At 43.9% G+C, this 23540-nt stretch overlaps 1 protein-coding gene across 4 annotated transcripts in view; it reads left to right on the plus strand.

The window, feature by feature from the left end:
- LOC129783108 (E3 ubiquitin-protein ligase RNF38-like) overlaps positions 1 to 23540 on the plus strand; it is a 176530-nt gene that overhangs the window by 138947 nt on the left and 14043 nt on the right. For 3 of the 4 annotated variants that reach the window (XM_055792814.1, XM_055792815.1, XM_055792817.1), the window contains 2 exons: positions 7837 to 8007; positions 11866 to 12027. In XM_055792814.1, the coding sequence (XP_055648789.1) occupies positions 7837 to 8007; positions 11866 to 12027 (333 nt within the window). The remainder of the gene's footprint in view (positions 1 to 7836; positions 8008 to 11865; positions 12028 to 23540) is intronic. The other variant, XM_055792816.1, reaches the window with a different exon arrangement.

The following is a 23540-nucleotide window of genomic DNA, read 5'->3' on the forward strand; positions in this document are numbered from 1 at the left end:
CATGTGTGTGCATGCACATATCTTAATTTGTTTTTCTGCGTGTCTGCTCTCTCTTTGCCCCTGTGTGCAGGGGCCTTTGTCTCTGTGTTGGTGTTCACACACACCTTTCCTCATCTGTGCGCACAGGTGTCTCCCCCCATGTCTCTGCATCTGCATGCATGTCTCTCTTCCTCTGTGTCTGTGCATGGTTCTCTGTCTGTCTGTGTCTATGTAAGTGCCTGTTTCTCTCTCTCTGTCACTCTGCCTTTGTGTGCCTGTGCATCTCTCTTCCTTTGTGTCTGTGTGTGCATGCGTCTCTCTTCCTCCCCATCTTTGTGTGCGTGTGTCTGTCTAGCCTCCTCCACACCCATCTGCACGTGCCTTTCATGCCTTTCTCTTCCTCTGTCTGCACGCTCCTCTCTCCCTCTGCATTTGCACACACATGTCTCCCTGTGTCTGTCTCCTGTCTGTCTCCATATGTCTCTTGCTGATGCTCTTTCTCTCATTCAGCCTTTTGTCCTCTTTCTCTCTCTCTTCTCCACTGTCTGCTGCTGTCTCATGCGTGCTCACTTTCTCTCACACTTCCTGTGTCATTCTCTTGATTGCACTTTCTTATACTCAGTCTCTCTTGCTGTTTCTCCCTTACCCTTTCTCTTCCTTTCTGCTTTCTCTTTTTCGTCCTTTATACTTCTATTTCACTTTATTCCTTTCCTTTCTTTCTTTCTTCCTCACTCTCACATTTGCACTTTTCTCTCTTCCACCCTTTCGTTTTTTTCTCTTTTCCTGTCTCTCTCCCCTTCTCTTTATCTCCCTCTTGTGCATTCTTTTTCTTTCTGCCTCTCTGTCTCACATCCTAAATATCCTTCTTTTGCTTTCTCCCTTGCTCCTTCACTTCCTTCTCTCACTTTCTCTCTGTCTCCGTGACATGGTCTGGAAAAGTCAGCCTGTAAAATTTAAACTTTTCAATAAACTTCTGAAAAGACTTTCTAAAATTGTAATGGTCATTATTTTTAGTACCAGACATCATTGCACATTCTAGCTCTACTTAAAAAAAATAAAATTGAAAATTATTTCAGAATATAACACTATAAAGTGAAGTTTTGGTTGACATGTCCTCTTACTGTAATATTGGGTGAAGAATACATTCTGTTTCTTCAGTATTGAACAACTGGATTAAGGCAATTGATTTGAAAGCCTGAAGGACATTTAAAATATACCCTAACCTCCTGCATAACATACATCACAGAATGTTGCTCAACAACCTTTATGCAGTACCTTTAACATACGTTAAAGTTATAATACTCTTTATTTATTCTTGGCTATTATATAAACTGATGAACTGTGTTTTAATATTTCTAAAAGTACCTCCTACATGTGTTATAGAATGCTATGTTATGTTGTACCTGCACATTTATTATTTATTTCATAGGATCACTTTAGAAATATTAGTATTTAGATCAGATTAATCTTGAACTGTATCAGCTTGGTGTAAAGATCAATTTGGGGTCATGACCACAGTAAATGAGGTTGTGACTGTATTTTCACTATTGGAATCTGATCATAAACTGTATCTCCTTACCATCTTTGCAGTCATTATGCACATTGAACATAACATGTTTTGTGTTTTCTAATAAGAACAATATGCTTTAGATAAGAAAGAGTACAGCTGGGTCCTGTACTCTTCATATCTTGATAAAGCTTGATTCACTTTGGAAGTGGAGCAGTGAAATTTAATGTTTGAAAATTGTCTCTAATAAATACTCTTGTTTGCATAAGAGAATTGATGCTTATTTTTTAAAAGCTAATTTTGAGTTGCACTTTTAATGATCAGAAACATAAAAGGAATGTCAGATATTCTGGTGACTAAAAAAGCAGTTGAAAGTCTGCAAATTTGGGGTCTTGTTCATGGATGTGTAGAGCTGAAATTGAAACTGAGCACTTCTGTGAAGTGAGATTCTGTTCTCACTACCACCACCTTGATTCTTGAGAGTTCAAACTTTAATGACTCACAGTATACTTTGCACATGTAACTTCACAGAGGAGACGTCTGCTTTTACAGGAAACTGTCTCTGGGTGATGCCTTCACAGATCAGAGGAAGAGTTTTTGCTCCAGAGCATAAAGCTCTCCTCAAAACATGGAAGTGAGCAGAACTTTTAAGGCTAGTTATAACTTAAAATCATAGAATCATAGAATGGTTTGGGTTGGAAAGGACCGTCAAAGGTCCACCCCCTCACCATGGGCAGGGACATATTTCTCTAGATCAGGTTGCTCAAAGCCCCATCCAACCTGGCCTTGAACACTTCCAGGGATGGGGCATCCACAACTTCTCTGGGAAACCTGTTCCAGTGTCTCATCACCCTCATCATAAATAAATATCTTCCTTATGTCAAGTTTAAATCTACTCTCAGTTTAAAACTTTTACCCTTTGTCCTGTCACTGCAGACCCTGGCAAAAAGTCTCACTGTCTTTCTTATAAGCCTTCTTTATAAGTCTGGTCAGCTTGTTGGCAAAGACCTTCTTGCCCACTTGGTCAGCTGAATTCCATGAGCTCTCAACAGACCCAGCTTCTCAAAGATAGATCCACGATCACAGAAGCCAAAACCTTGAGTATGGCACCAGCCACACAGCCAGGCATTCACCTCTTCAATTGATCTCCTCCTTCCTGAACCCCTTCCTCTGATTGGGAGGATAGAGAAGTACAGCACTTGTGCTCCAGATCCTTTTAACATTGCTCTGATGGTCATACAGTATTTTTTGATGTTAGTAAGTTGCCTCATTGTAGTATCATTAGACCCTACATGGAACAGAAAGAGCGGATGATAATCTGTAGGGTTCACTAGTCTCAGCAGTCTCTCAGAGACATCATGAATGTGAGCTCCTGTATCATGGTTTAACCGCAGCCGGCAACTAAATACCACACAGGTGCTCACTCACTCACTCCCCACCCCCACTCCCCCCAGTGGGACAAGGAGGAGAACTAGAAAAAGGTAAAAATTGTGTGTTGAGATAAGAACAATGTAATAATTTAAATAAAGTAAAATATAATTATAATAATAACAACAATTGTAATGAAAAGCATAGGGAAAGAGAGATTAATTAAACTGAAGGGAAAAAACCCAAGTGATGCACAATAGAATTGCTCACCACCTGCTGACCGATGTCCAGCCAGTCCCCAAGCAGTGATCAGTGGCCCCCAGTCAACTCCACCCAGTTTATATACTGAGCATGACATTCTATGGTATGGAATAACCTTTTGGCTAGTTGGGATCAGCTGTCCTGGCTCTGCTCCCTCAAAGCTTTTTGTGCACCTGTTCACTGGCAGAGCATGGGAAACTGAAAACTTCATGATTTAGAGCAAGCACTGCTTAGCAACAACTGAAACATCAGTGTGCTATCAACATTATTCTCATACTCAATCCAAAACACAGCACTGTACCAGCTACTCAGAAGAAAATTAACTCTATCCCAGCTGAAACCAGGACATCCTGGTAGGCAGCAGACTTCACTAGAGAAATTGTTTGGATGGCAAGTGGGTGCTTCAGTGCCTCTCAGTAAGGAATCTCCAATTACTAATACTTACGTGCTTTTAAGGTGGCACTGGTTCTAATGCTGACGGGTGGTCAGATCAAGTTTGCATGGTTGGCTTCTCCTCGAATCTGACCATTACTCGTGTACTCTTAATTCTCCAACCCCAGAGCATTTTGTCTGTTATACCGGGGCACTTCAGGGGATTGGGGAATGTTCTTCCTTCTACCCCAAGCAGAGACAAATGTCCAGGTCTTCTTCATCTTGTGAGTTACTTGTGTCAGTCACCTGGACATTGAATTCAGTCTTACTTTCATAGAATCATAAAATAGTTTGGGTTGGCAGGGACCTGTAAAGGTCATCTAGTCCAACTCCCCCCTGCAATGAGCAGGGCCATCTTCAACTAGATCAGGTTGCTCAAAGCCCCATTCAGCCTAACCTTGAATGTTTCCAGAGACAGGGCATCTACCACCTCTCTGGGAAACCTGTTCCAGTGGTTCCCACCCTCATCATAAAAAAAATTCTTCCTTATATCTAGTCTGAATCTACCATCTTTTAGTTTAAAGACATTACCCCTTGTCCTATTGCAACAGGCCCTGCTAAATGTCTGTCCCCATCTTTCTCATAAGCCACCTTCAGGGTACTGGAAGGCTGCAGTAAGGTCTCCCCAGACCCTTCTCTTCTCCAGGCTGAACAACCTCAACTCTCTCAGCCTGTCTTCATAGGAGAGGTGCTCCAGCTCTATGTGATCATCTTCATGGGCCTCCTCTGGACTCATTCCAACACGTTTGTGTCTTTCTTGTGCTGGTGGCCTCAGAGCTGAATGCAGTACTTCAGGTGGTGTCTCACTAGAGCAGAGTAGAGGGGGACAATCACCTCCTTTGACCTGCTGGCCACGCTTCTTTTGATGCAGCCCAGGATACGGTTGGCTTTCTGGGCTGCAAGTGCACATTGTTGGGCCATGTTGAGCTTCTCATCCACCAGCACTCCCAAGTCCTTCTCCACAGGGCTGCTCTCAATCTATTTGTCCCCCAACTTGTATTGATATGGCGGATTGCCCTGATCCAGGTGCAGGACCTTGCACTTGGCCTTGCTGAACCTCATGAGTTTCACATGGGCCCACATCTCAAGCTTGTCCAGATCCCTCTGGATGGCATCCCATCCCTCAGGCATGGTAACCGTACCAATCAGCTTGGTGTCATCTTGAAATCTGCTGAGGGTGCACTCAATCACACTATGTCATTGATGAAGATATTAAACAGTACAGGTCTCAAGATGGATCCCTGAGGGACACCACTCATCACCGATCTCCATCCAGACATTGAGCTTATGACCATTACTCTCTGGATGTGACCATTGAATTGATTCCTTATCCAAAGAACAATCCATCCATCAAATCCATCTCTCTCCAACCTACAGAAAAAGATGTTGTACCAAATGCCTTACAGAAGTCCATATAGATTAGTTCTGTAGCTCTTCCCTTGTCCACTGATGTAGTGCCATGGTTTAACCCTGGCCAGCAACCAAGCACCACGCAGCCACTTGCTCACTCCCCCTCACCCAGAGGGATGGGGAGGAGAATCGGAAAGGAATGTAAAACTCAAGGGTTGAGATAAGAACAATCTAACAGGTAAAGCAAAAGCTGCGCATGCAAGCAAAGCAAAACAAGGAATTTATTCACTGCTTCCCGTCATCAGTTGTTCAGCCATCCCCAGGAAAGCAGGGCTCCATCACGCATAACGGTTATTCGGGAAGACAAACACCATAATGCCAAATGTCCATGTCCCCCCCTCTTCCTTCTTCTTCCCCCAGTTTCTATATTCAGCATGACGTCATATGGTATGGAATACCTCTTTGGCTAGTTTGGGTCAGCTGTCCTGGCTATGTCCCCTACCAATTTCCCGTACCTCTCCAGCCCTTTTGCTGGCAGGGCCCAACGAAACTGAAAAGTCCTTAACTTAGTATAAACATTACCCAGCAACAACTAATAACCTCAGTGTCCTATCAACATTGTTCTCACACCAAATCCAAAGCACAGCACTGTACTAGCTACTAAGAAAACTAAATCTATCCCAGCTGAAACCAGGACACTATCCAGTCCTTATCCATACCATTTATGTCATGCCACACTTTCCAATACAACCTCATTAACCACCATCACCCTTCCCATCCTTTGATATAATACACTGATATCATTCCCCTAGTCTATGCACCACCCTTGTAAAAATGTCTATAAAATGTCCACACAATTTCCATTGAGTTCATTTAGTCCATGAACACGATCTCTTATGGTGGTCACTCAGGAGATGAGAGGTTGTGTGTTGTATGGGGTTATCGGGCATCAAAGCCGGCTCAGGTCAGGTCACTGCTGCACTTGCACTGCTTCTTGTAAGGCTTGTCCTCCAATGGTTCAGGTGGTTGCTGCTATAGTCATTCCTATAACATGAAACTCAAATCATGGGTTACAACAATTTAAAGGTATATCCATTACAATCTCTATCCCTGGACCCTTTGGACCAGCCCATAGGGTTTAACATTGCAATGAACTCCTCCCCTTGCCCCTGCTCTGGCTTGGACTTATCCACAGACTGCTGTCCCTTAGGGTTGTACCTGCTCCAAGTGGAGCCTCAGCTACGAGCCACAGTCTCTCCAGGGTTATCCCTGCTGCGGCACAGATTCATCCACAGCCACAGTCATTTTGAGGTGCACCCGTTCCAACAGGGCCTTATCCATTGGCCATGACCATAGACCTGCTCCAGAGTGGCCTTACCCACAGCCACAGTCCCTGCAGATGTAAATCAGCTCTATCATGGCCTTATCCCTGGCCACACGATTTGAGGTGCTCCAGCATGACCGCATGGTTTCAACCGCTCACACGACTCTACACACAGGTGATTGGATAAAAGTCTCTGGTCACGCGGGCATCCGTGTCGCTGATTGGTGACATGCTGCAGGCGCCTGATCAGAGTGTGCTGATGAGAGTGTGTTGATTTCGCAGTTCCCAGGACTTGCTCTGCACCTGGCTTCTTGTTTGTGCATAGCTTGTTTTCTTTCTCACCCTGCTTGTTTCAAGGACAATTTAAAGTTGCTCTGCAGCTTCAAGTAACAGGCCTGGGTTGTCCAACCCGGACAATGGTAACATATGTCCTTGGTCCTTTAAAAATTCCTCTACACCCTTCCTTCTTCTTCCCCCAGTTTTATATTCTCAGCATGACATCATATGGTATGGAATACCTCTTTGGCTAGTTCAGGTCACCTGTCCTGGCTGTGTCCCCTCCCAGTTTACAATGCCTCTCCAGCTCTCTCATTGGTAGCGCCCAAGAAACTGGAAAAGTCCTCGATTTAGTATAAATATCCCCCAGCAACAATTGAAAATATCAGTGTCCTATCAACATTGTTCTCACACCAAATCCAAAACACAGCACTGTACCAGCTACTAAGAAGAAAATTAACTCTATCCCAGCTGAAATCAGTACATGTAGTCACTCCACATACAATCCCCTTGCACAGCCTTAAGGCAGGATCGTCACTCAGCCTGGGACAATACCACATATTAATTTCCTGCTCACATTCCCAGATACTGCACTGCCTGTTGAGCTCCTTTTGTTAATGGCTACTTGTCTGAAGAGTTCTTCCAGCTATGTACACTTGTGCATCTATGACATCCACTGATGCCTTTAGGTACTAGGGGGATTTCCAGATACTGGAGATCTATGCATCCTGAGGTCTGGACAGCTTTATCCATCCTTGGAAGGTCTGTTTGGTGGGAGTTGTCAGCATAGGTGGGCTGTAATGATTCTGTTTGGGTTACAGCCACAGCCTAACAGTTTTGGCAGATGGACACCATTTTCTTTTAGCAGATCACCACAAAGTCCCAGGACAGAGAAGAGAGACAGCAGGTACCAGCAAGAGGGGAAAGAAGGGGCCCAGCTTCAGGCAACAGAGTTGTTTAGGGCACAATCTGACATTTAGGAGTCCTTCAGTTCCAACTAATGATTGTTTTCTTAGCATGTGTCTGTAAATGTAATATATGGGAAGAACAGAAGCTACTATGGTAAGTAAACCTGCTCCCCCCTTGGGAGTCTGTGCCTGCTAATGCAGAGTGAACACCCCCAACTCCTATTGACTTCATCTGAAGTAAAAGGCCCTTTGCACCTTGCAAGTATAGCTGGTAGCATCACACTTTTAGAGCCTGTTCTGTACTAGAATCACTGTTCATTTAGTTTCTGAACAAATTATTGTGTGGGTTGTGTTTGTAAGCTGAGGGTACGTGGACTGCTTTCTTTTAATAATCTTTTACTGTAGATGTAAAAATGTTCATTTTCTTTCAGATGCTTCAAGCGTGCTCAGTCCAACATCTACCAGTACCATATGCAGCGTTCCCACCCCTGATTTCTAACGACCCATTCCTTTTGCATCCTTCTCACCTCTCTCCACATCACCCGTCTCACCTGCCACCTCCAGGGCAATTTGTTCCCTTCCAAGCACAACAGTCACGTTCAGTAAGTAATGCTTCTTATCCCCTCTCCTAAAATATTTGGGGGTTGATCAGCAAATGATGCTCTTGTCCTTCTAATAACATTCTGGTTGAAAGAACAAATAGATCTGATATAGAGTACGTAATAGGGTTTTGTAATAGTGCTACCTGAGCAAGACTTAGTCTGAAGAAAAAAAAAAAAAAGTATTATTTTGAAATTCATTTTGATTGTCTTAAGATTTTCTCAGCTGTTGCCCACTGTTTCCCTGGAGGCCTGTACTCCTGTAAGTCTGACATGTCTGCTTCATGTACTGCTTCTGCAGGTGGTGTTCTTCCAGAAAGTAAAAGAGAATATAGAGACCTAAGTGTAGTGCAGCAGTGGTCTCAGAGAAAATAAATTGTAGAGAGAACAGAAAGCACAAAGCCTTATTTCTATTGCATGCTTCTATCACATTAAATCACAGTTTATTTAGTGTCCACTGTATCCCCCCTGAACACTAGTGTGAAAAGTATTACTTAAACTTTCTATGGCATACTAGAACCTCTTTTCTCTCCTGCTTGTAGAAATTATTGACTCTTTTCACTTAAAGAAACTTGGCCAAAAAGTTAATGCCTTCATAATAGAGCAAAAATTAGAGAAGATGCTATTTTGGACACAAGGGAAAAAATTACATTTTAAGATTTTTACTTACTAATCTTCTACCAGAGGTTAGTAATTTCTACTTATTAATCTTCTGCCAGGCACCTTTCCACCTGTTTCTTTGGAGCTCTACCAATATTTCATTAATACAGAAATACAAAATAATTTCAGTATTACTAACAAATATTGCTCAGACTGTTTTGAGCAGTAACAAATACTGCTGTGTTAAATGTCAGGTGCTGGCACTATTGTAATTATTGCATTATAGTCATGGGGGAACAGTTATGGATAGTTTTCTCTGGTAGTCAGGATGTCTTCCCTCAGAAAATGTTGGGGCTTCTTTCTTAGATTGCTAATTTAGCTTCAGGAATAGGCTCCCTTGTTAACTTTTAGCTCTGTTCAATAGCTTGATTTTTTGCTGTCAAGTCTTACTAGAAAAATTATTGCCTTAAAAATGCTATTTAAAGTTTGATCAGCAGAATGGGGAAACAATTTTCCTTTTCCTTTGCTTCCACAACATGACTTTCATATCTGACTGTTTTGAAGCATGTGGTATTCAGTACTGGGAAAAGAAGGGTGAATTAGTGAAATATCAGAGTTAAGTTTTTCCCGAAAAATGAGACCAAAATGACCTGAGATGTGAATTGATCTTTCCTAACAGCAAAAGTATAGCTTCAAGATAATGTATCTAGCCTAAATGTGGTAATAGATTAATTATAAATCGTGGTGTTTATAATAAAAAATTTTGCTTCACAGGGAAATGCTGAGTTGTTTTTGTAAGAAACTTATTAATTCTTCATACATCAGCATACCTTCAATTATTCCTTATGGTATTGATGTAGAACTGTTTTCTTCAGTTTGAGAACATGTCTCTATTAAGGAAGTTAGTTGCTGCCTTATATATACAGTTTGATGAAAGAGATCATAGGATCACAGGCTCAGAGGTTAATTCAGGTTGGAAGACACCTCAGAAGGTCTCTAGTTCAATCTTCTATTCAAAACAGGATCAGCTATGAGGTCAGTTGAGGGTGCACAGGGTTTTTTCCACTTGGGTCTTGAAAACCTCCAAAGATGGAGACTACACAAACTCTCTAGGCTCCTGTTCCACTGCTTGACTCTCATCATGGTGAAAAAGCTTCTCTTTGTATTTAGCTGAAACTTCTTTTGTTTTCACTTATGCCCATTGTCTCTTGTCCTTCCACCATGCATCACTGTAAAGAGCCTGGCTCCATCTTCTTGATCAAATCTCTGCAGGTGTTGGGAAGGCTGCTGTTAGGTGGCTTCCCCTCTCCCCTAAGCCTGTTCTTCTCCTGGCAGAAAAAGCCCGATTCCCTCAAGTTCTTCTAATAGGACAAATGTTCCAGTCCCCTGACCATCTTGGTGGCCCTCCTTGAGCTTGTTCTACTTTACCAATATCCGGGGATTTTTTGGTATCTGGGTGCCCAAAACTGGATGTAGTATTCTACATGAGGTCTAACAGGTGTTTAGTAGAAGGTGGATAATCACTTCGCTCAATGTACTGGCTATGCCATTTTTTGTTAATACAGCCCAAGGTACCGCAAGCCTTCTTTGCTGCTAGGGTACACTGTTGGATCATATTCAGCTTGCCTGAGGGCGCCAGTGCCTTTTCAGCAGAGCTGCTTCACAGCCAGTCATTCCCCAGTCTGGATTGTTTCCAGTTATTCCTTCTCAGGTGCAGGACTTGGAATTTATCCTTGTTGAATATCATAAGGTTCCTGTTGGCCCATTTTTCCATCCTGTCCATGTCTTGCTGTATGGCAGCCCTACCTTCCAGTGTATGGATTGTTCTCTGCAATTTGATATCAGCTATAGACTTCATGAGCAAGTACTCTGTCTCTTCCAGGTAACTGATAATGTTGTTAAACAGGATAGGTCCCTGTGGTATACCACTTGTTACCAGCATCTTGGTAGAGTATGACCCATTAACCACTATGATCTAAGCCTGATCATCCAAAATTTTTTTTAATCCATCTGGTTGTCCACACATCCAGACTGTAACGTTTGAACTTGGTTACAAGAATATTGTGGGAGATAGTGTCAAAAGCCTTGCTAAAAGTTGAGGTAAATGGCATCCACTTCTCTCCCCTCAGCCACAAATTCAGTCACCTTATCAATACTAGACATTCTGGTTGATTTTCCCTTGGTATAGCCATGCTGACTGTTCCCTCTTCCACGTGCCCAGAAATATGTTCCAAGAGGACTCACTCCATGATTTTCCCAGGGACTGAAGTAAGGTTGGCTGGCCTGTAGTTTCCTAGATTGGCCTTTTTGGTTGATGAATGCAATGTTTGCCTTTCTCCAGTTGTCAGGGATCTCCCCCTGATCTCCACGGTCTTTGAAAGGATGATAGAAAGCAGCTTTGCAAGGACATCGGCCAGTTGTCTCAGCACCCTGGATGTAGTCCATCTGGCCTCTTAGACTTGTATGGGTCAAGTTCTCTCAAGTAATCAATCCCTGACTCAATCCTCATCCACTGCTAGTAGTTCTCCAGATTCTTCTCCCTGCCCAAGTGGCACAAGGAATGGAGTGGGGTGGTTATGGTCAGTATATAGCAGTCGTTCTCTGCTGCACCTTCCTTTTCACACCTTTCCTCTGCTCTGGCGTAGGTTCTTCATGGGCTGCAGTCCATCAGGAAAATCTGCTCTAGTGCGAGTTCTTCCATGTGCTCAGTCCTATCAGGAAAAACCCCTGCATGGGTTCTCAATGGGCAACAGTTCCTTTGGGAAATATAAATCTGTTCCAGAGTGGGTCCTCCATGGGCTGCAGGGAATATCTGCTCTGGTGCCATGGAGTACCTCCTTCTCATCCTTCTCTTTCTCTGACCTTGGTGTTCCCTCTGCTGTTTCTCACTCTTTTTTGTTCCCTCCTACTCTCTCCATCCAGCTTTTTTTTTTTTTTTTACTTTCCTTAAATAGTTTTTCACAGAGGCACCACCAACGCTGCTGATTGGCTCAGCTTTTCCCTGCAGTGGATCCATTGCAGAGACAGTTGGAACCAGCTGTGTCTGGCACAAGGCAGCCCATACCTCTTCCCACAAAGGCCACCCCTGCAGCCCCCCCCACACACACACCCCAAAGCCTTACCATATATACCCAGTACAACTCTATTTAATTTCCACATATCCTCAGAACATATAATTGGAGTTGTGCTATTTTGATATTAAAAAATAAATTTAAAAAAAATGGTTTTCTATTAATACAACAAACCCTGTGTTTCTTTTAGCCACTTCAAAGGATAGAGAATGAAGTAGAAATGCTTGGAGAACATCTTCCTATAGGAAGCTTTACCTACCCACCATCAACTCATCCACCAACACTGACTTCCTCAGCTCCTATCCAATTCTTAACCCATGATCCTTTATACCAAGAGGTTTCATTTGGAGTTGTAAGTATTGCTTTTTGTACTACATCCTCATGCATGCTGAGTTCACATTCTTGATCTTTGTTCTAAGTTATTAACATTTTATTGAAAAACGGCACTTTTGCAATTTAATTTCATTAGTGGCTGCAGCTGTGGAAAGTCAGGGTAGTTGGTTTTTAGGGTTAGACTTACTTCATATAATCTGAGGGTTCAAACTTGGAAGAACGAAAACATGCTAAAAACATCTTTGAGCAATCTTTTTTCATAAAAGTAAATGCCTCAAGTACTCTGAATATCATTTCAGTACTGGTGTGTGAATTTTGGTTCTAAAAATTTGCTAATTTTTCACTACTAAGTATTTTAAAAAAATACAATTTATATCTAAGTTACAGTTCTTCACCTGCTCCCATTTTAGTAGACAGTGGAAGATGCTTTAAACAGTCATACTGAGGACTTATGTAAGTAAACTAAAGAGCTTTGCATGCAAATGGAAATGGGAAAATAGTCTTTTTTTCCTATAGAAAGAATGCGTTGAAGCTGTAAAACTGAATGTCTCTTTAGGCACTATAGCTATATGCAATTGAAAGGCTACAACCCCTCCTCCCAAACGTGAACGTAATTAACTGCAACTGCGAAAGTGATTTAGTTGTGGTTTAATCACAGCCAGCAACTAAGTGACATGCAGCCACTTCCTCATCCCCCTGCCCCAGTGGGATGGGGAGGAGAATCAGAAAAAAGGTAAAACCCATGGGTTGAGAAAAAAAGTGTGCAATTATTTAAATAAATGATACTACTAATAAAGATTATGATGATCATCATTATGAAAAGGGAGATTAAAAAAAGATAAATAAAACTCACGGGGGGAAAAAACAAACAAAGAAAAAAAGAGATGCGCAATACAATTGCTCACCACCTGCTGACCAATGCCCAACCAGTCCCCAAGCAGCAAACCTTCCCTCCCCCTCCCCCCCCGACAACTACTCCCACTGTATATACCAAGAATGACATCATATTGTATGGAATATCCCTTTGGCTAGTCCAGGGCAGCTTTCCTGGCTGTGTCCCCTCCCAATTTCCCATGCCCCTCCAGCCTTCTCACTGGCAGGGCCTGAGAAACTGAAAAGTCCTTGATTTAGTATAAACATTACCCAGCAACAACTGCAAACATCAATGTGTTATCAACATGCTGAAGCCAGTTCTGATTCCATCATTGCTGCACTTGTCCAGTTTCATAAAACTTCTTTCTTGATTAATGTGGTGATCAAAAGGGAGTCAGGTTCAGATCCCCAAATCCAGACTGGTAGAGACAGGCACTGCAAGCTGCCCAGTGTATTGACGGGCATATAGCCACCATAAAAGTTATAATATACAGCGTAATGTAGTAATCAATATCACACAGTTTAATTCATTGGCTATTCTCACCCAAAATCAAATCCCCTTAAGGCACACATAAAACTTCCCCATCTTCCTGCATTACCCAACAAGTGCTCCCAGGCCCCTGAGCAAAAGCAATCCCACAAATGGGTTTGTCTTTGCCTGAGGCAGGAATGACCCACACAGTTTTTCCAAGAATATTTTAAGGTGCACTACAGGAACTTTATTCCCTTCTACAATATGTAAAATTTTGATTTGGCAGGGCCAGCCTGATTGGAAGATCCTCTAGCGTTGACTTTTGCTAAATGTATATCCCAATGTTGGAAGGTCTCACCATCCATTGCTCTTAATGTAGTCTTTAACAGTCTGTTGCATCATTCGATTTTTCTGGAGGCTGGTGCATGATAGGGGATGTGATACACCTACCCAACGTCATGCTCTTTGGCCCAGGTATCCATGAGGTTGTTTCAGAAATCAGTTCCATTGTCTGACTCAATTCTTTCTAGGGTACTGCATCACCATAAGATTTGATTTTCAAGGCCCAGGAGAATGTTCCGGGCAGTGGCATGGGGCACAGGATATGTTTCCAACCATCCAGCGGTTGCTTCCACCATTGTAAGCACATGGCACTTGCCTTGGAGTGTTTGTGGGAATGTGATATAGTCAACCTGCCAGGCCTCCCCATATTTATTTTTCAGCCATCGCCCTCCATATCAGAGACGCTTTAACTGCTTGGCTTGCTTAATTGAAGCACGTGTTTCACATTCATGGATAAACCTGTGCAACAGTGGCCATGTTTAAGTCCACCCCTCAGTCTTAAGCCCATCTATGTGTTGCATCTCTTTCTTAATGGCCTGAGGTGTCATGGGCACACTGCGCTATGAATAATTCACCATTATGTTGCCAATCCAGATCCATCTGAACTACTTCAATCTTAGTAGCCTGATCCACATGTTTGTTCTGATGATCTTCAGTGGCCAGACTCTAGTACATGAGCATCTACGTGACTTACCTTAACCACCAGGTTCTCCACCTGGGCAGCAATATATTGCCATTATCATTCAGAGCACATTCTTTACATCTTGCCATGTCTGGACTGTCCCAAGTGCTACTGCTTGAACTATCTCCTATTTAATTTGTTCAAAGGCTTGTCCATGCTCAGGGCTCCACTTGAAATCATTCTTCTTCCAGGTCACTTCATAGAGAGGGCTTACAATCAGATCGTAATTTGGAATGTGCATTCTCAAAAAATCCACAAGACCTAAGAAAGCTTGTGTTTCTTATTGGTTGGTGAAGACATCATTGTTATTTGTTCATCATATCCATTAGAACCTAATGATGTCCATTTTGCCATTTTATTCCCAAAACCATCATTCTCCTGTGCAGGTCTCTTGACGTTACTTTGGTTTATGGCAAAATTGGCTTTCAGAAGAATTTGGACTATTTTCTTCCCTTTCTTGAAAACTACTTCTGCTCTATTGCCCCCCACATGATGATGTCATCAATATATTGCAGGCGTTCCAGAATTTCACCCTTTTCCAGTGTAGCCTAGATCAGTCCATAGCAGATGGTAGGGCTGTGTTTCCATCCCTGGGGCAGTCAACTCCAGGTGTATTGGACACCCCTCCAAGTGAAGGCAAACTGTGGCCTGCACCCTACAGCCAAAGGAATCAAGAAAAATGCATTTTTACTATCAGTGGTGGCGTACCACTTGGCTGCCTTCGATTCTAGTTCGTATTGAAGTTCTGGCACGTCTGGTATGACAACACTCAGGGTCCGTGCCTTCATACACCACACACCACTGCCAAGTCAGTGAAGAAGTGAGATCATTTATTGCATACATAGTTATACACAAACGCTTATCTACCCAAGTTCTGCCCTGGAATATGGCTATGTGCCGCAGAGCACCTGGGAATTTGTCTACATGTAGCAAAGCAGTTGCTCGTTACAAGCTGCTCACATGCTTGTGGATTCACTGCCAAGTTCGGCTGCTTATCTGTACACTAACAGTTCTGCCAATTCAGCCTTGTTTCTCTACCAGGTCAACTTATTTTCATCCCTTACAATTCCCCCTTTTTTGTTTGTTAAATTGGATAAGGTTAAGGCTGTGTGAATTTGAACCGTCATAGCTTGACAGACAGCCCTTTGTATCATGGCTCACATCAGGTTCATCAAACATGGTAGACATAAAAATGGTCAAAACCCCTAGCAATGTAAGAAACCCGCACATCAAAATTTTTCCATCCAAGGACCTAATCCTAGGGTCCAATACCAACCTTCAAAAGGATTCTTTTCTTCAAAAGTCTCCAAATTATCAAGCTGCAACAAGGTCTTTTACCATCTCATACCAACACACTCTTCATGCCAGTCCCTCTGCTGCCTTCTCCTCACCTTGCCTCATCCAGGGCATGTGTTCTCTCTCTTCTCCCTCTCTCTCTTCTTCCTCGGCTACTCTCTCTTCATTGGCTCTCAACCACTTAACAGAACCAGCCACACCTGCACCTTATCTACATCAGCCAACCCACAGTTGTATATCATCAATGCTAATTAACCCAGCTTCATTCTTCTACAATTCCCCTTTTTTTTCTCCTCTTTATGTTTTTAACAATCATTACAACCTTTTTACAAATAAATTTTTCATACAGTCCTGTAACTCCTCTACAAATCCCCCCTTTTTTTTTTTCTCCTTTTTAACATTTCATACCTCATGTTTTTACCAACCATCACAAACTTTTTACAAATAAACTTTTCATACAATTCAGACAACTTGTGCCAGAACTCATACTCATATTCCTTCCTCACTTTTATCTTGGGCTTTTCAGCTTCTACAGGTTGATCGCCTTTCTTATCTGCTTTCTTAGCATCTGGGATTTTGATTTCTTCAGAGAGGGATTCTGATGAACTTATAGTGCCTTGTCCTTTCACCTCTTGGATCATACTGGACAGTAATCTGAGTGAGCTTTCAGCAGCAGCAGATCTAGAATACAGCACTAACACATCATTCTGTGTCCTGAAAAACTTCAACATCCTTGTGGTTGCCCATTTCTTCTTCAACTGGAGACACCTTCAATGAATACAGAAATGCCGGCAAGAATACCACCAGGCCGAGCAGCAGCAGCCACGGCAGGAGCCGCCCACGGCACCATGCTGCTCCCACACCTTCCCCCAGCACAGCCATCACCGCTGTCTAGCCAGACCCACTCTGGATCTGCCACCACTGTGGGCTGCTGCCACATCTGACCATGTACTCCACCACTATCGCCCATTACCCTCAGTCTCTAAATTCCACAGCAGTCAGGCTTCCTTCTCTTTGATCCCAGTGGCTCACCTTCACCAGTGTCTGATCCAGATCCCCAAGCTCTTCCCACCTATCTCAACATGATCTGGATCAAAGTCTAACCCCACCTGTCTTCACTACATTGGGTCACTGCCATTATGGTTTTAAACATCCCCCAGCACAGCCATCACCACTGTCACCACTTGTTACACTCAGTCTCATAATCTGAAGGGCCTCACATGGGGCACCAATTGTCACAGCATTCTCCAAATTACCAAGCTGCAACAAGGTCTTTTACCATCTCATACCAACACACTCTTCATACCAGTCCCTCTGTTGCCTTCTCCTCATCTTGCCTCATCCAGAGCATGTGTCCTCTCTTCTCCCTGCTTCTTCCTCAGCTGCTTTCTCTTCATTGGCTCTCAACCACTTAGAAAAAACAACCACACCTGCACCTTATCTACATCAGCCAATCCACTGCCCCTGAAGCCAACCCACAGTTGTATATTATCAATGCTAATTAACCCAGCTTCATTCCACTACACCAGGGCAGTTCCCGTCAAGCAGGACAAGAGAAATGTTTATGCACAGTGCTATGATTGGGAGAGCGTTTTAAAAATTTGATCACTTATAGATCTTTCCACAGTTGCTTCTGTGGTGACGTACCTGGGTTATTCCCCCTTTTTTGTTTTTGCAGCAGGTCTTTAAGAGACTGATGAGTTCGTTCAACGATAGCCTTTCTAGTGGGTGAGTGGGGAATGCCCATCACATGGGTAATGCCCCCATGTTGCAAAAACAGGCATGTGCATTGTGCTATATATGCTGGGCCTTTGTTGGTTTTAATTTGAGCAGGAACTCCCATAGTAGCAAAGCAAGCAAGCCAATGACGGTAAACATCACGGCTTTTCTCCCTGGTGTGAGCAGTGGCAAAAACATAGTGTGAAATGGTGTCAACCAAAACATGAACATATTTAAGATTCCCAAACAAGGAAATATATGTGATATCAGTTTGCCAAATTTCTTGGGCTTGGCGGCCACAAGGGTTAACACTGGGGTAAAGGGCTGAAGTTTTGACAGTCAGGACAGGCCCTCACAATCTCTTGGGCCTGTTCTCATGTCAGGTGATACGAATGTTGCAGCACCTTAGTATTTTGGTGAAAAAAGTCATGTGAAAGCTTAGCCTGTTGATAAACACCAGGGGTAACAACAGCCACAGTAAAAAATTCCGTCACCTTATTGCCTTCAACAATGGGACCAGGCAATGAGGTGTGTGACTACACATGTAAAACAAAATAGTCATGACAGCAATGCTCCAATAGGAACAAAAGATGTTTCAACAAAACAAATAACTGTTGGTTAGAAACCGTTTTTAAAAATGTAAATTCAATTCTATGCACTATCCCTACAACATATAAAGAATCTGCAACTAGGTTTAAAGGTTGTTGTCTGAACAATGTGAAGGCACGAACAGCTGCAGCTAACTCCACTATTTGTGCAGAGCCAGTAACAAAGGTCACATCTGAATTCCAATACCCTTGCTCATTTTTCCATGATACAACAGCCTTTCCTGAAGGCCCCGAGCTATTGATATTTGGGATAGGTACATGAGAAATATGCAGTTTCAATTGTAAGGGTAAATCAGTTAAAGAGTGAAGCAATTTATGTCAAGGAATAGAAAAGGCAATGGTTCCACTAAAGTCAGCCAGAGCAGACTGCAGTGAGAGGCTTTGCTTAACCCAAAATTCAAAGTCCTGTTTGGCCAAGGGTATAAAAATGGTGGCTGGGTCACAGGCCATAAGTTCCTGCAGACTATGTTGACCCTTTTGAATGAGGAGCACCAACATGTCAATAAGAGTTGTCAGTGTTTTGGAAAAAGAGTGGGGCAAAAAGATCCACTCCAAAATTCTCAATGGATCCTGGTGTTCAGCTGCCCGGGCTAGTGGAGGGTACAATACAGCCTGCTTTGAGTTGCTCCTGCACCAGTTCATGCAATTTGTGCAGCCTTTCTGTGCGCAAGGGCCACTGTTCCACCCACACCGGTGTATCTGTTTTCCAGGTGAGTTTAATCGTTGGCTGCAACTCAGTGGCCCTTAGGACAAATTTGTCTTCAAGGTAACCCCCCATTGGCTCAACAAATCACGTCCCCACAGGGTGCAGGGGACTTGCATAACATATGGAGTGATATATCCTCATTGTCCTTTGGGGCCGAGTACTAAAATTGGTCGGGCACTTTGTTTAGGCAGCTGTATTCCCCCAACACATACTATTGCTGATGCGGGGTCTTTTAAATGTCACTCTTTCAGCCAGTCTGATTGCAAAACTACCGAAACATCAGCGCCAGTGTCCACTAGGCCCGAAAAGGGTCTTCCCTCAATATAACAGGTTGGTTGTGAGTAATTTGGTGTGCCCACATAATCTGTGGAAGGTTGGTGCTGCCAAACCCAACTTGCCTTTCGCCTCTCCCTTTTGGACCCACATTTTGAAATAATACAAGCTGAGCTATTTTTTCTCCCTTTTGAATATGACACAGAGGCGATGGGGTCCAAGCCATAATTTTTATTTCACCAATGTAATCAGTGTCAATCACTCCAGGAAGTATAAACAACCCTGAGCGAGTGACTGAAGAGCATCCCAACAAAAGCACATTACAATAATTCCCTAAGGGACCCCAGACTCCAGTTGGGAGCAAATGTACAGTGGTATCAAGATTGACTGGGAGATGGCCAAGTCCAGTCCAGCACTGCTGCGTGTGCAAGTCAGAGATCACTGGCCAAACTTCTGCACTTGCATTTCTTTTGTTGTTCGGGGTGTGTGGCTTTGCCCCCCATTTCCCGTTTCCCGATGGCACATCAATCAATTGCCCATTGGTATGATATTTGGAGTGACAGTCATTGGCCCAGTGTTTCCCCTTCCCGCACCAAGGGGCAGTCTCTAGCCAGCTTAGTTCCACTGGACCCTCCTTTTGGACATTTCTTTTTAAAGTGATTATTTGAGCAGCCAGTGCAGATGCAAGGGCTGCCACATGGTCCCTATATTTTGACATACTCTTACCATATCTGACAACATAGGGTTGTGATTGCAAAAGGGTTGCAATGCCCGCTTGCAGTCTTCATTGGCATTATCATACACTAGTTGTTTCAAAAGCAGCCCTCAAGCTTCCTCATGCTCGACTTGTAATTGCAAAATATTTTGAAGACGATCAATAAAGGTAGTATATGGCTCTCTAGGACCCTGCAAGACTGTGGCAAACGACTCACTAGAGGCGCACCCAGATTCAGGTATTTTCTGGACCGCCTTAATAGTTATTTCCTTAATTTGCAAACAGGCATCCCTAGGATACCCTGCCTGCATCACGGAAGAGGCATAATTATTTTCTCCAGCCAACTGCTCATAAGTAAAAGCAATCCCCCGATTAAGCTTTTCTTATGGTGATATTCAGCATGCCCTCTTTAGGGAACCAAGAACAATTGTCCCGAGCCCACACCAAGAGGGTTACAATGGATAGCTGAGACACATTGTCCCCATAAGTCTTTAAAATATTCTGCAAAACATCCATATGATTTTTCTGTTCCCGTGTTAATGATTGTCCCATGGTTCCCAGCCACTCACCTGATGTCCTGCAGTGGCGATGAGAGTGCTCATGTATCTGTTTTCCCTTTTTCCCTGGTTCATCTGGGCTATGCCACCGGAGTTGTAGCTTTTATCTCTCAAGTCCCTGTTCCTGCACTTGGTCCTGTGTCACGAGGGCCGCTGCAACCAGTGACAGGAGTTTTGAGGACAGAGGAGGTGCGGACATTGCCATCGTTGACAGTGTGTTGAGAAAAGCCATGTTGTCAGTGGAGTTTACAGCCTCCCTCAGTTTGGCACTATTAGAATTAGTTGACACTTGGTGAAGGGTAGTCAGAATCTTCCACCAGGTTGACAAATGCTTTCCCGCAGTGGGATCCCCCTCCACAACAGCATCATACAATCACCTGCCGACTGCTTGCCAGAAAGTAATTTGAAACGTGTCATCAGGCGGAAAGTCCAGCACTTTGTCACGGATCCATTCTAACAGAGTCACTAGCTGCGGACCTGTCACAGCTCGTTGCTGAGCTGCAAGCAGCCATCGCAATACATCCAGGCTGCGCTGCTGATCTTGGGATAACTCCCCTCCCATGGTTCCCGACTGCTCACCTCCTTTGTAGGTGATGGGTGTACAAAGTCAAAATTTCCACGGCTCCTGGTTCAGTCAGGCGATGCCACCGGTTCAGGCTTTGTGAGTCTCCTCTTCAGTGTCCCTGTTTGGGTGCCATTTGTGGTGTATGAAGACACAGACCCCATGTCAGTGAAGAAGTGAGATCATTTATTGTATACATAAGCACTAGTTATATACAAACGCTTATCTACCCAAGTTCAACTTATTTTTGTCCCTTACAGTGGCTTAACTTCATTCAGGCCCTGATAGTCCACTGTTAGTCTCCATTCTCCATTTGACTTTCACACTGGCCATATGGGGCTATTAAAGGGTGAGCGGGTCCTGCTGATCACTCCTTGGCTCTCCAGTCGACAAATCAGCTTATAGATGGGAATCAGGGAGTCTCAATTGGTACAATATTGCCATGGGTGCACTGTTGTGGTAGTGATTGGCACTTGTTCTTCCTTGACCTTCAGCAACCCCACAACAGACAACAGAAGAGTCCTCCAAGAGACCAGGCAAGAGGTGCTTCATTTCCTCTGTCTCCAAGGCAGCTATACTGAAAAGCCCACCTGTACACTTTTGGGTCATTAAAATACCCTCTTCTGAGATAGTCTATGCCAAAGATGCATGGAGCCTCCAGATGAATCACAGTGGGGTGCTTTTGCCACTCATTCCCAGTCAGGCTTATTTCAGCCTCCAATACAGTTAGCTGTTGGGATCCCCCTGTCACTCCAGAATACAAATGGGTTCTGCTCCTGTATAGCTTAATGCAGGGGTCCTCAAACTACGGCCCGCGGGCCAGATACGGCCCCCCGGGGTCCTCAATCCAGCCCCCGGTATTTACAGACCCCCCCGCCCTTCCTCCCCCCCGCCGGGGGTTGGGGGGGGAAACCAAGCAGCCGCAGATGACTTCCTGCTACTTCATCCGCGCACCGGCCCCCTGTTTAAAAAGCTTGAGGACCCCTGGCTTAATGGCTTTAGGGTACACTATGCACTAGAGTCTACTAGAGTCTCATACTCCTGTGGGTCTGGTGTGTCAGGCCATCAGATCTACACAGTCCAGTAAACCCGGTTGTCCCTGTCCTCCACCTGGCTGGAGGTAGGGTCCCACTAATCCTGGTCATAGGATTCTCCACTTACTTCTTGTAAAAACGGTATAGAGTTCCCTTCCATAGGTTCAGGAGTAAGATCAGCTCTTCTGCTCTGTCTGGGGAACTGCCCATCAGACAGTGGAGCAGCAACTTTCCTGGATGAACCCCCATTTATGGTTGATTTTCCTTGCAATTCACATACCTGTGCCTCTAGGGTCAAGGTAGATTTTCCATCCCACTTCCTCATGTCCTCTCCATTGTCCTGCAGGTAAAAACACAGGGTACCCCATTGTGTGTACCTTCTATATCCTCCCTCTTGAGCGGAAGGGCAACTACTGTTAATAGCTGAGATGTGGGTCTGTACAGGTGGGGAGTAAGATCTATCCTGTTTGAGTCACTGGACCAGTTTCTTCACAGCTGAGATGAGGGATAGTTTGTCTTGTATTCCCAGAGTCAGTGAGCCACTTCATCCACTGTCGGTGCTGCTTCATGTCTCCAGCTCATTACCGCCAATGAGTTGGCATATGACAATGGTGGACTCTATACAAATTTCTGCCACATGGGTCATGTGCATTGGACTTTGTCTGGATCTGTGGGTAAATGCACTGTTCAGGTCATAATAAATAATCTCTAGCATGGCTAATTCTCTCAGGTACTAGATACCCTTCTCTATTGTGGTCCATGTGCCTGGGTGACATAACATCTTCCTTGAAGGGATACCTTTCCTTCATGGTTGACAGGAGTCACCTCCAGAGGCTGAAGACTTGTGTCCCTCTGTGGTGATGCAAGTCAAGACGGACTCAAAAACACTATATCTGCGTGGCTGGGTTCAGACAAAATGGCTCTTTATTGTTTTTACATATTGCTTATATATCTTAGATAGTACAGGTGTCAGATGCTGATAGGCTTTCTGTCTTCTTCTTGCTTGCTTGCTATTTGCTGTTGCTATATGTGCCCATATGATGCAGTTCTAAGTTCTGGGTTTTCACATCCTGTTTACATGCTTGACATTTTTGTGGCTGTCTTAAAGGTACATGACTAAGTCTTCAAGGTCAACTAACTCATCTGCAGACCCGCTGCAGACCCCTACATCCCTCTTCCCTCTTTGCCTTGTCAATGCCCCCTTCTCTAGAAGGTGATCCCAGCTGCTTGGCTTCCTTACCCTCTAATTCCAAACTATTAGCACCATTATCCCAACATCGGAGCAGCCAGTGATAATGTGCTCACCTGGATGATGGCTGAAATCTTTTTGCATATCCTGCAGCTCACTCAGAGATAGGGATCGAGTGGTTACCTCTTGCTCTGCCTCTTCCTCCTGTTCCTGTGATGGTCCTGCTTCGTCCTCCTTCACTAAATGTCTTTCATGTCCATTTCTTCTTGTGTATAGGGGCGACTGATACCAGCATGGGTTGGTTCACTGGTTCATCCACAGTGTCTCTCATTGGGGTTTGCAGTAGACGCAGTGTCTGTCTCTGCCCTCAGATCCAGAAACCTTCTTTTCCCCTTGAGGATACTGAATAGTTTTGAACAGGGCTTGGTAGGCATGGGCCAAGCCCCAGCACATTGCAGTGATTTGTGCTTCTCTGGAATTACCAGGGTGACCGCATACTTTTTC

The sequence above is a fragment of the Falco peregrinus genome, chromosome W, assembly GCF_023634155.1.
Source record: "Falco peregrinus isolate bFalPer1 chromosome W, bFalPer1.pri, whole genome shotgun sequence".
In the NCBI taxonomy this organism is placed as follows: Eukaryota; Metazoa; Chordata; class Aves; order Falconiformes; family Falconidae; genus Falco; species Falco peregrinus.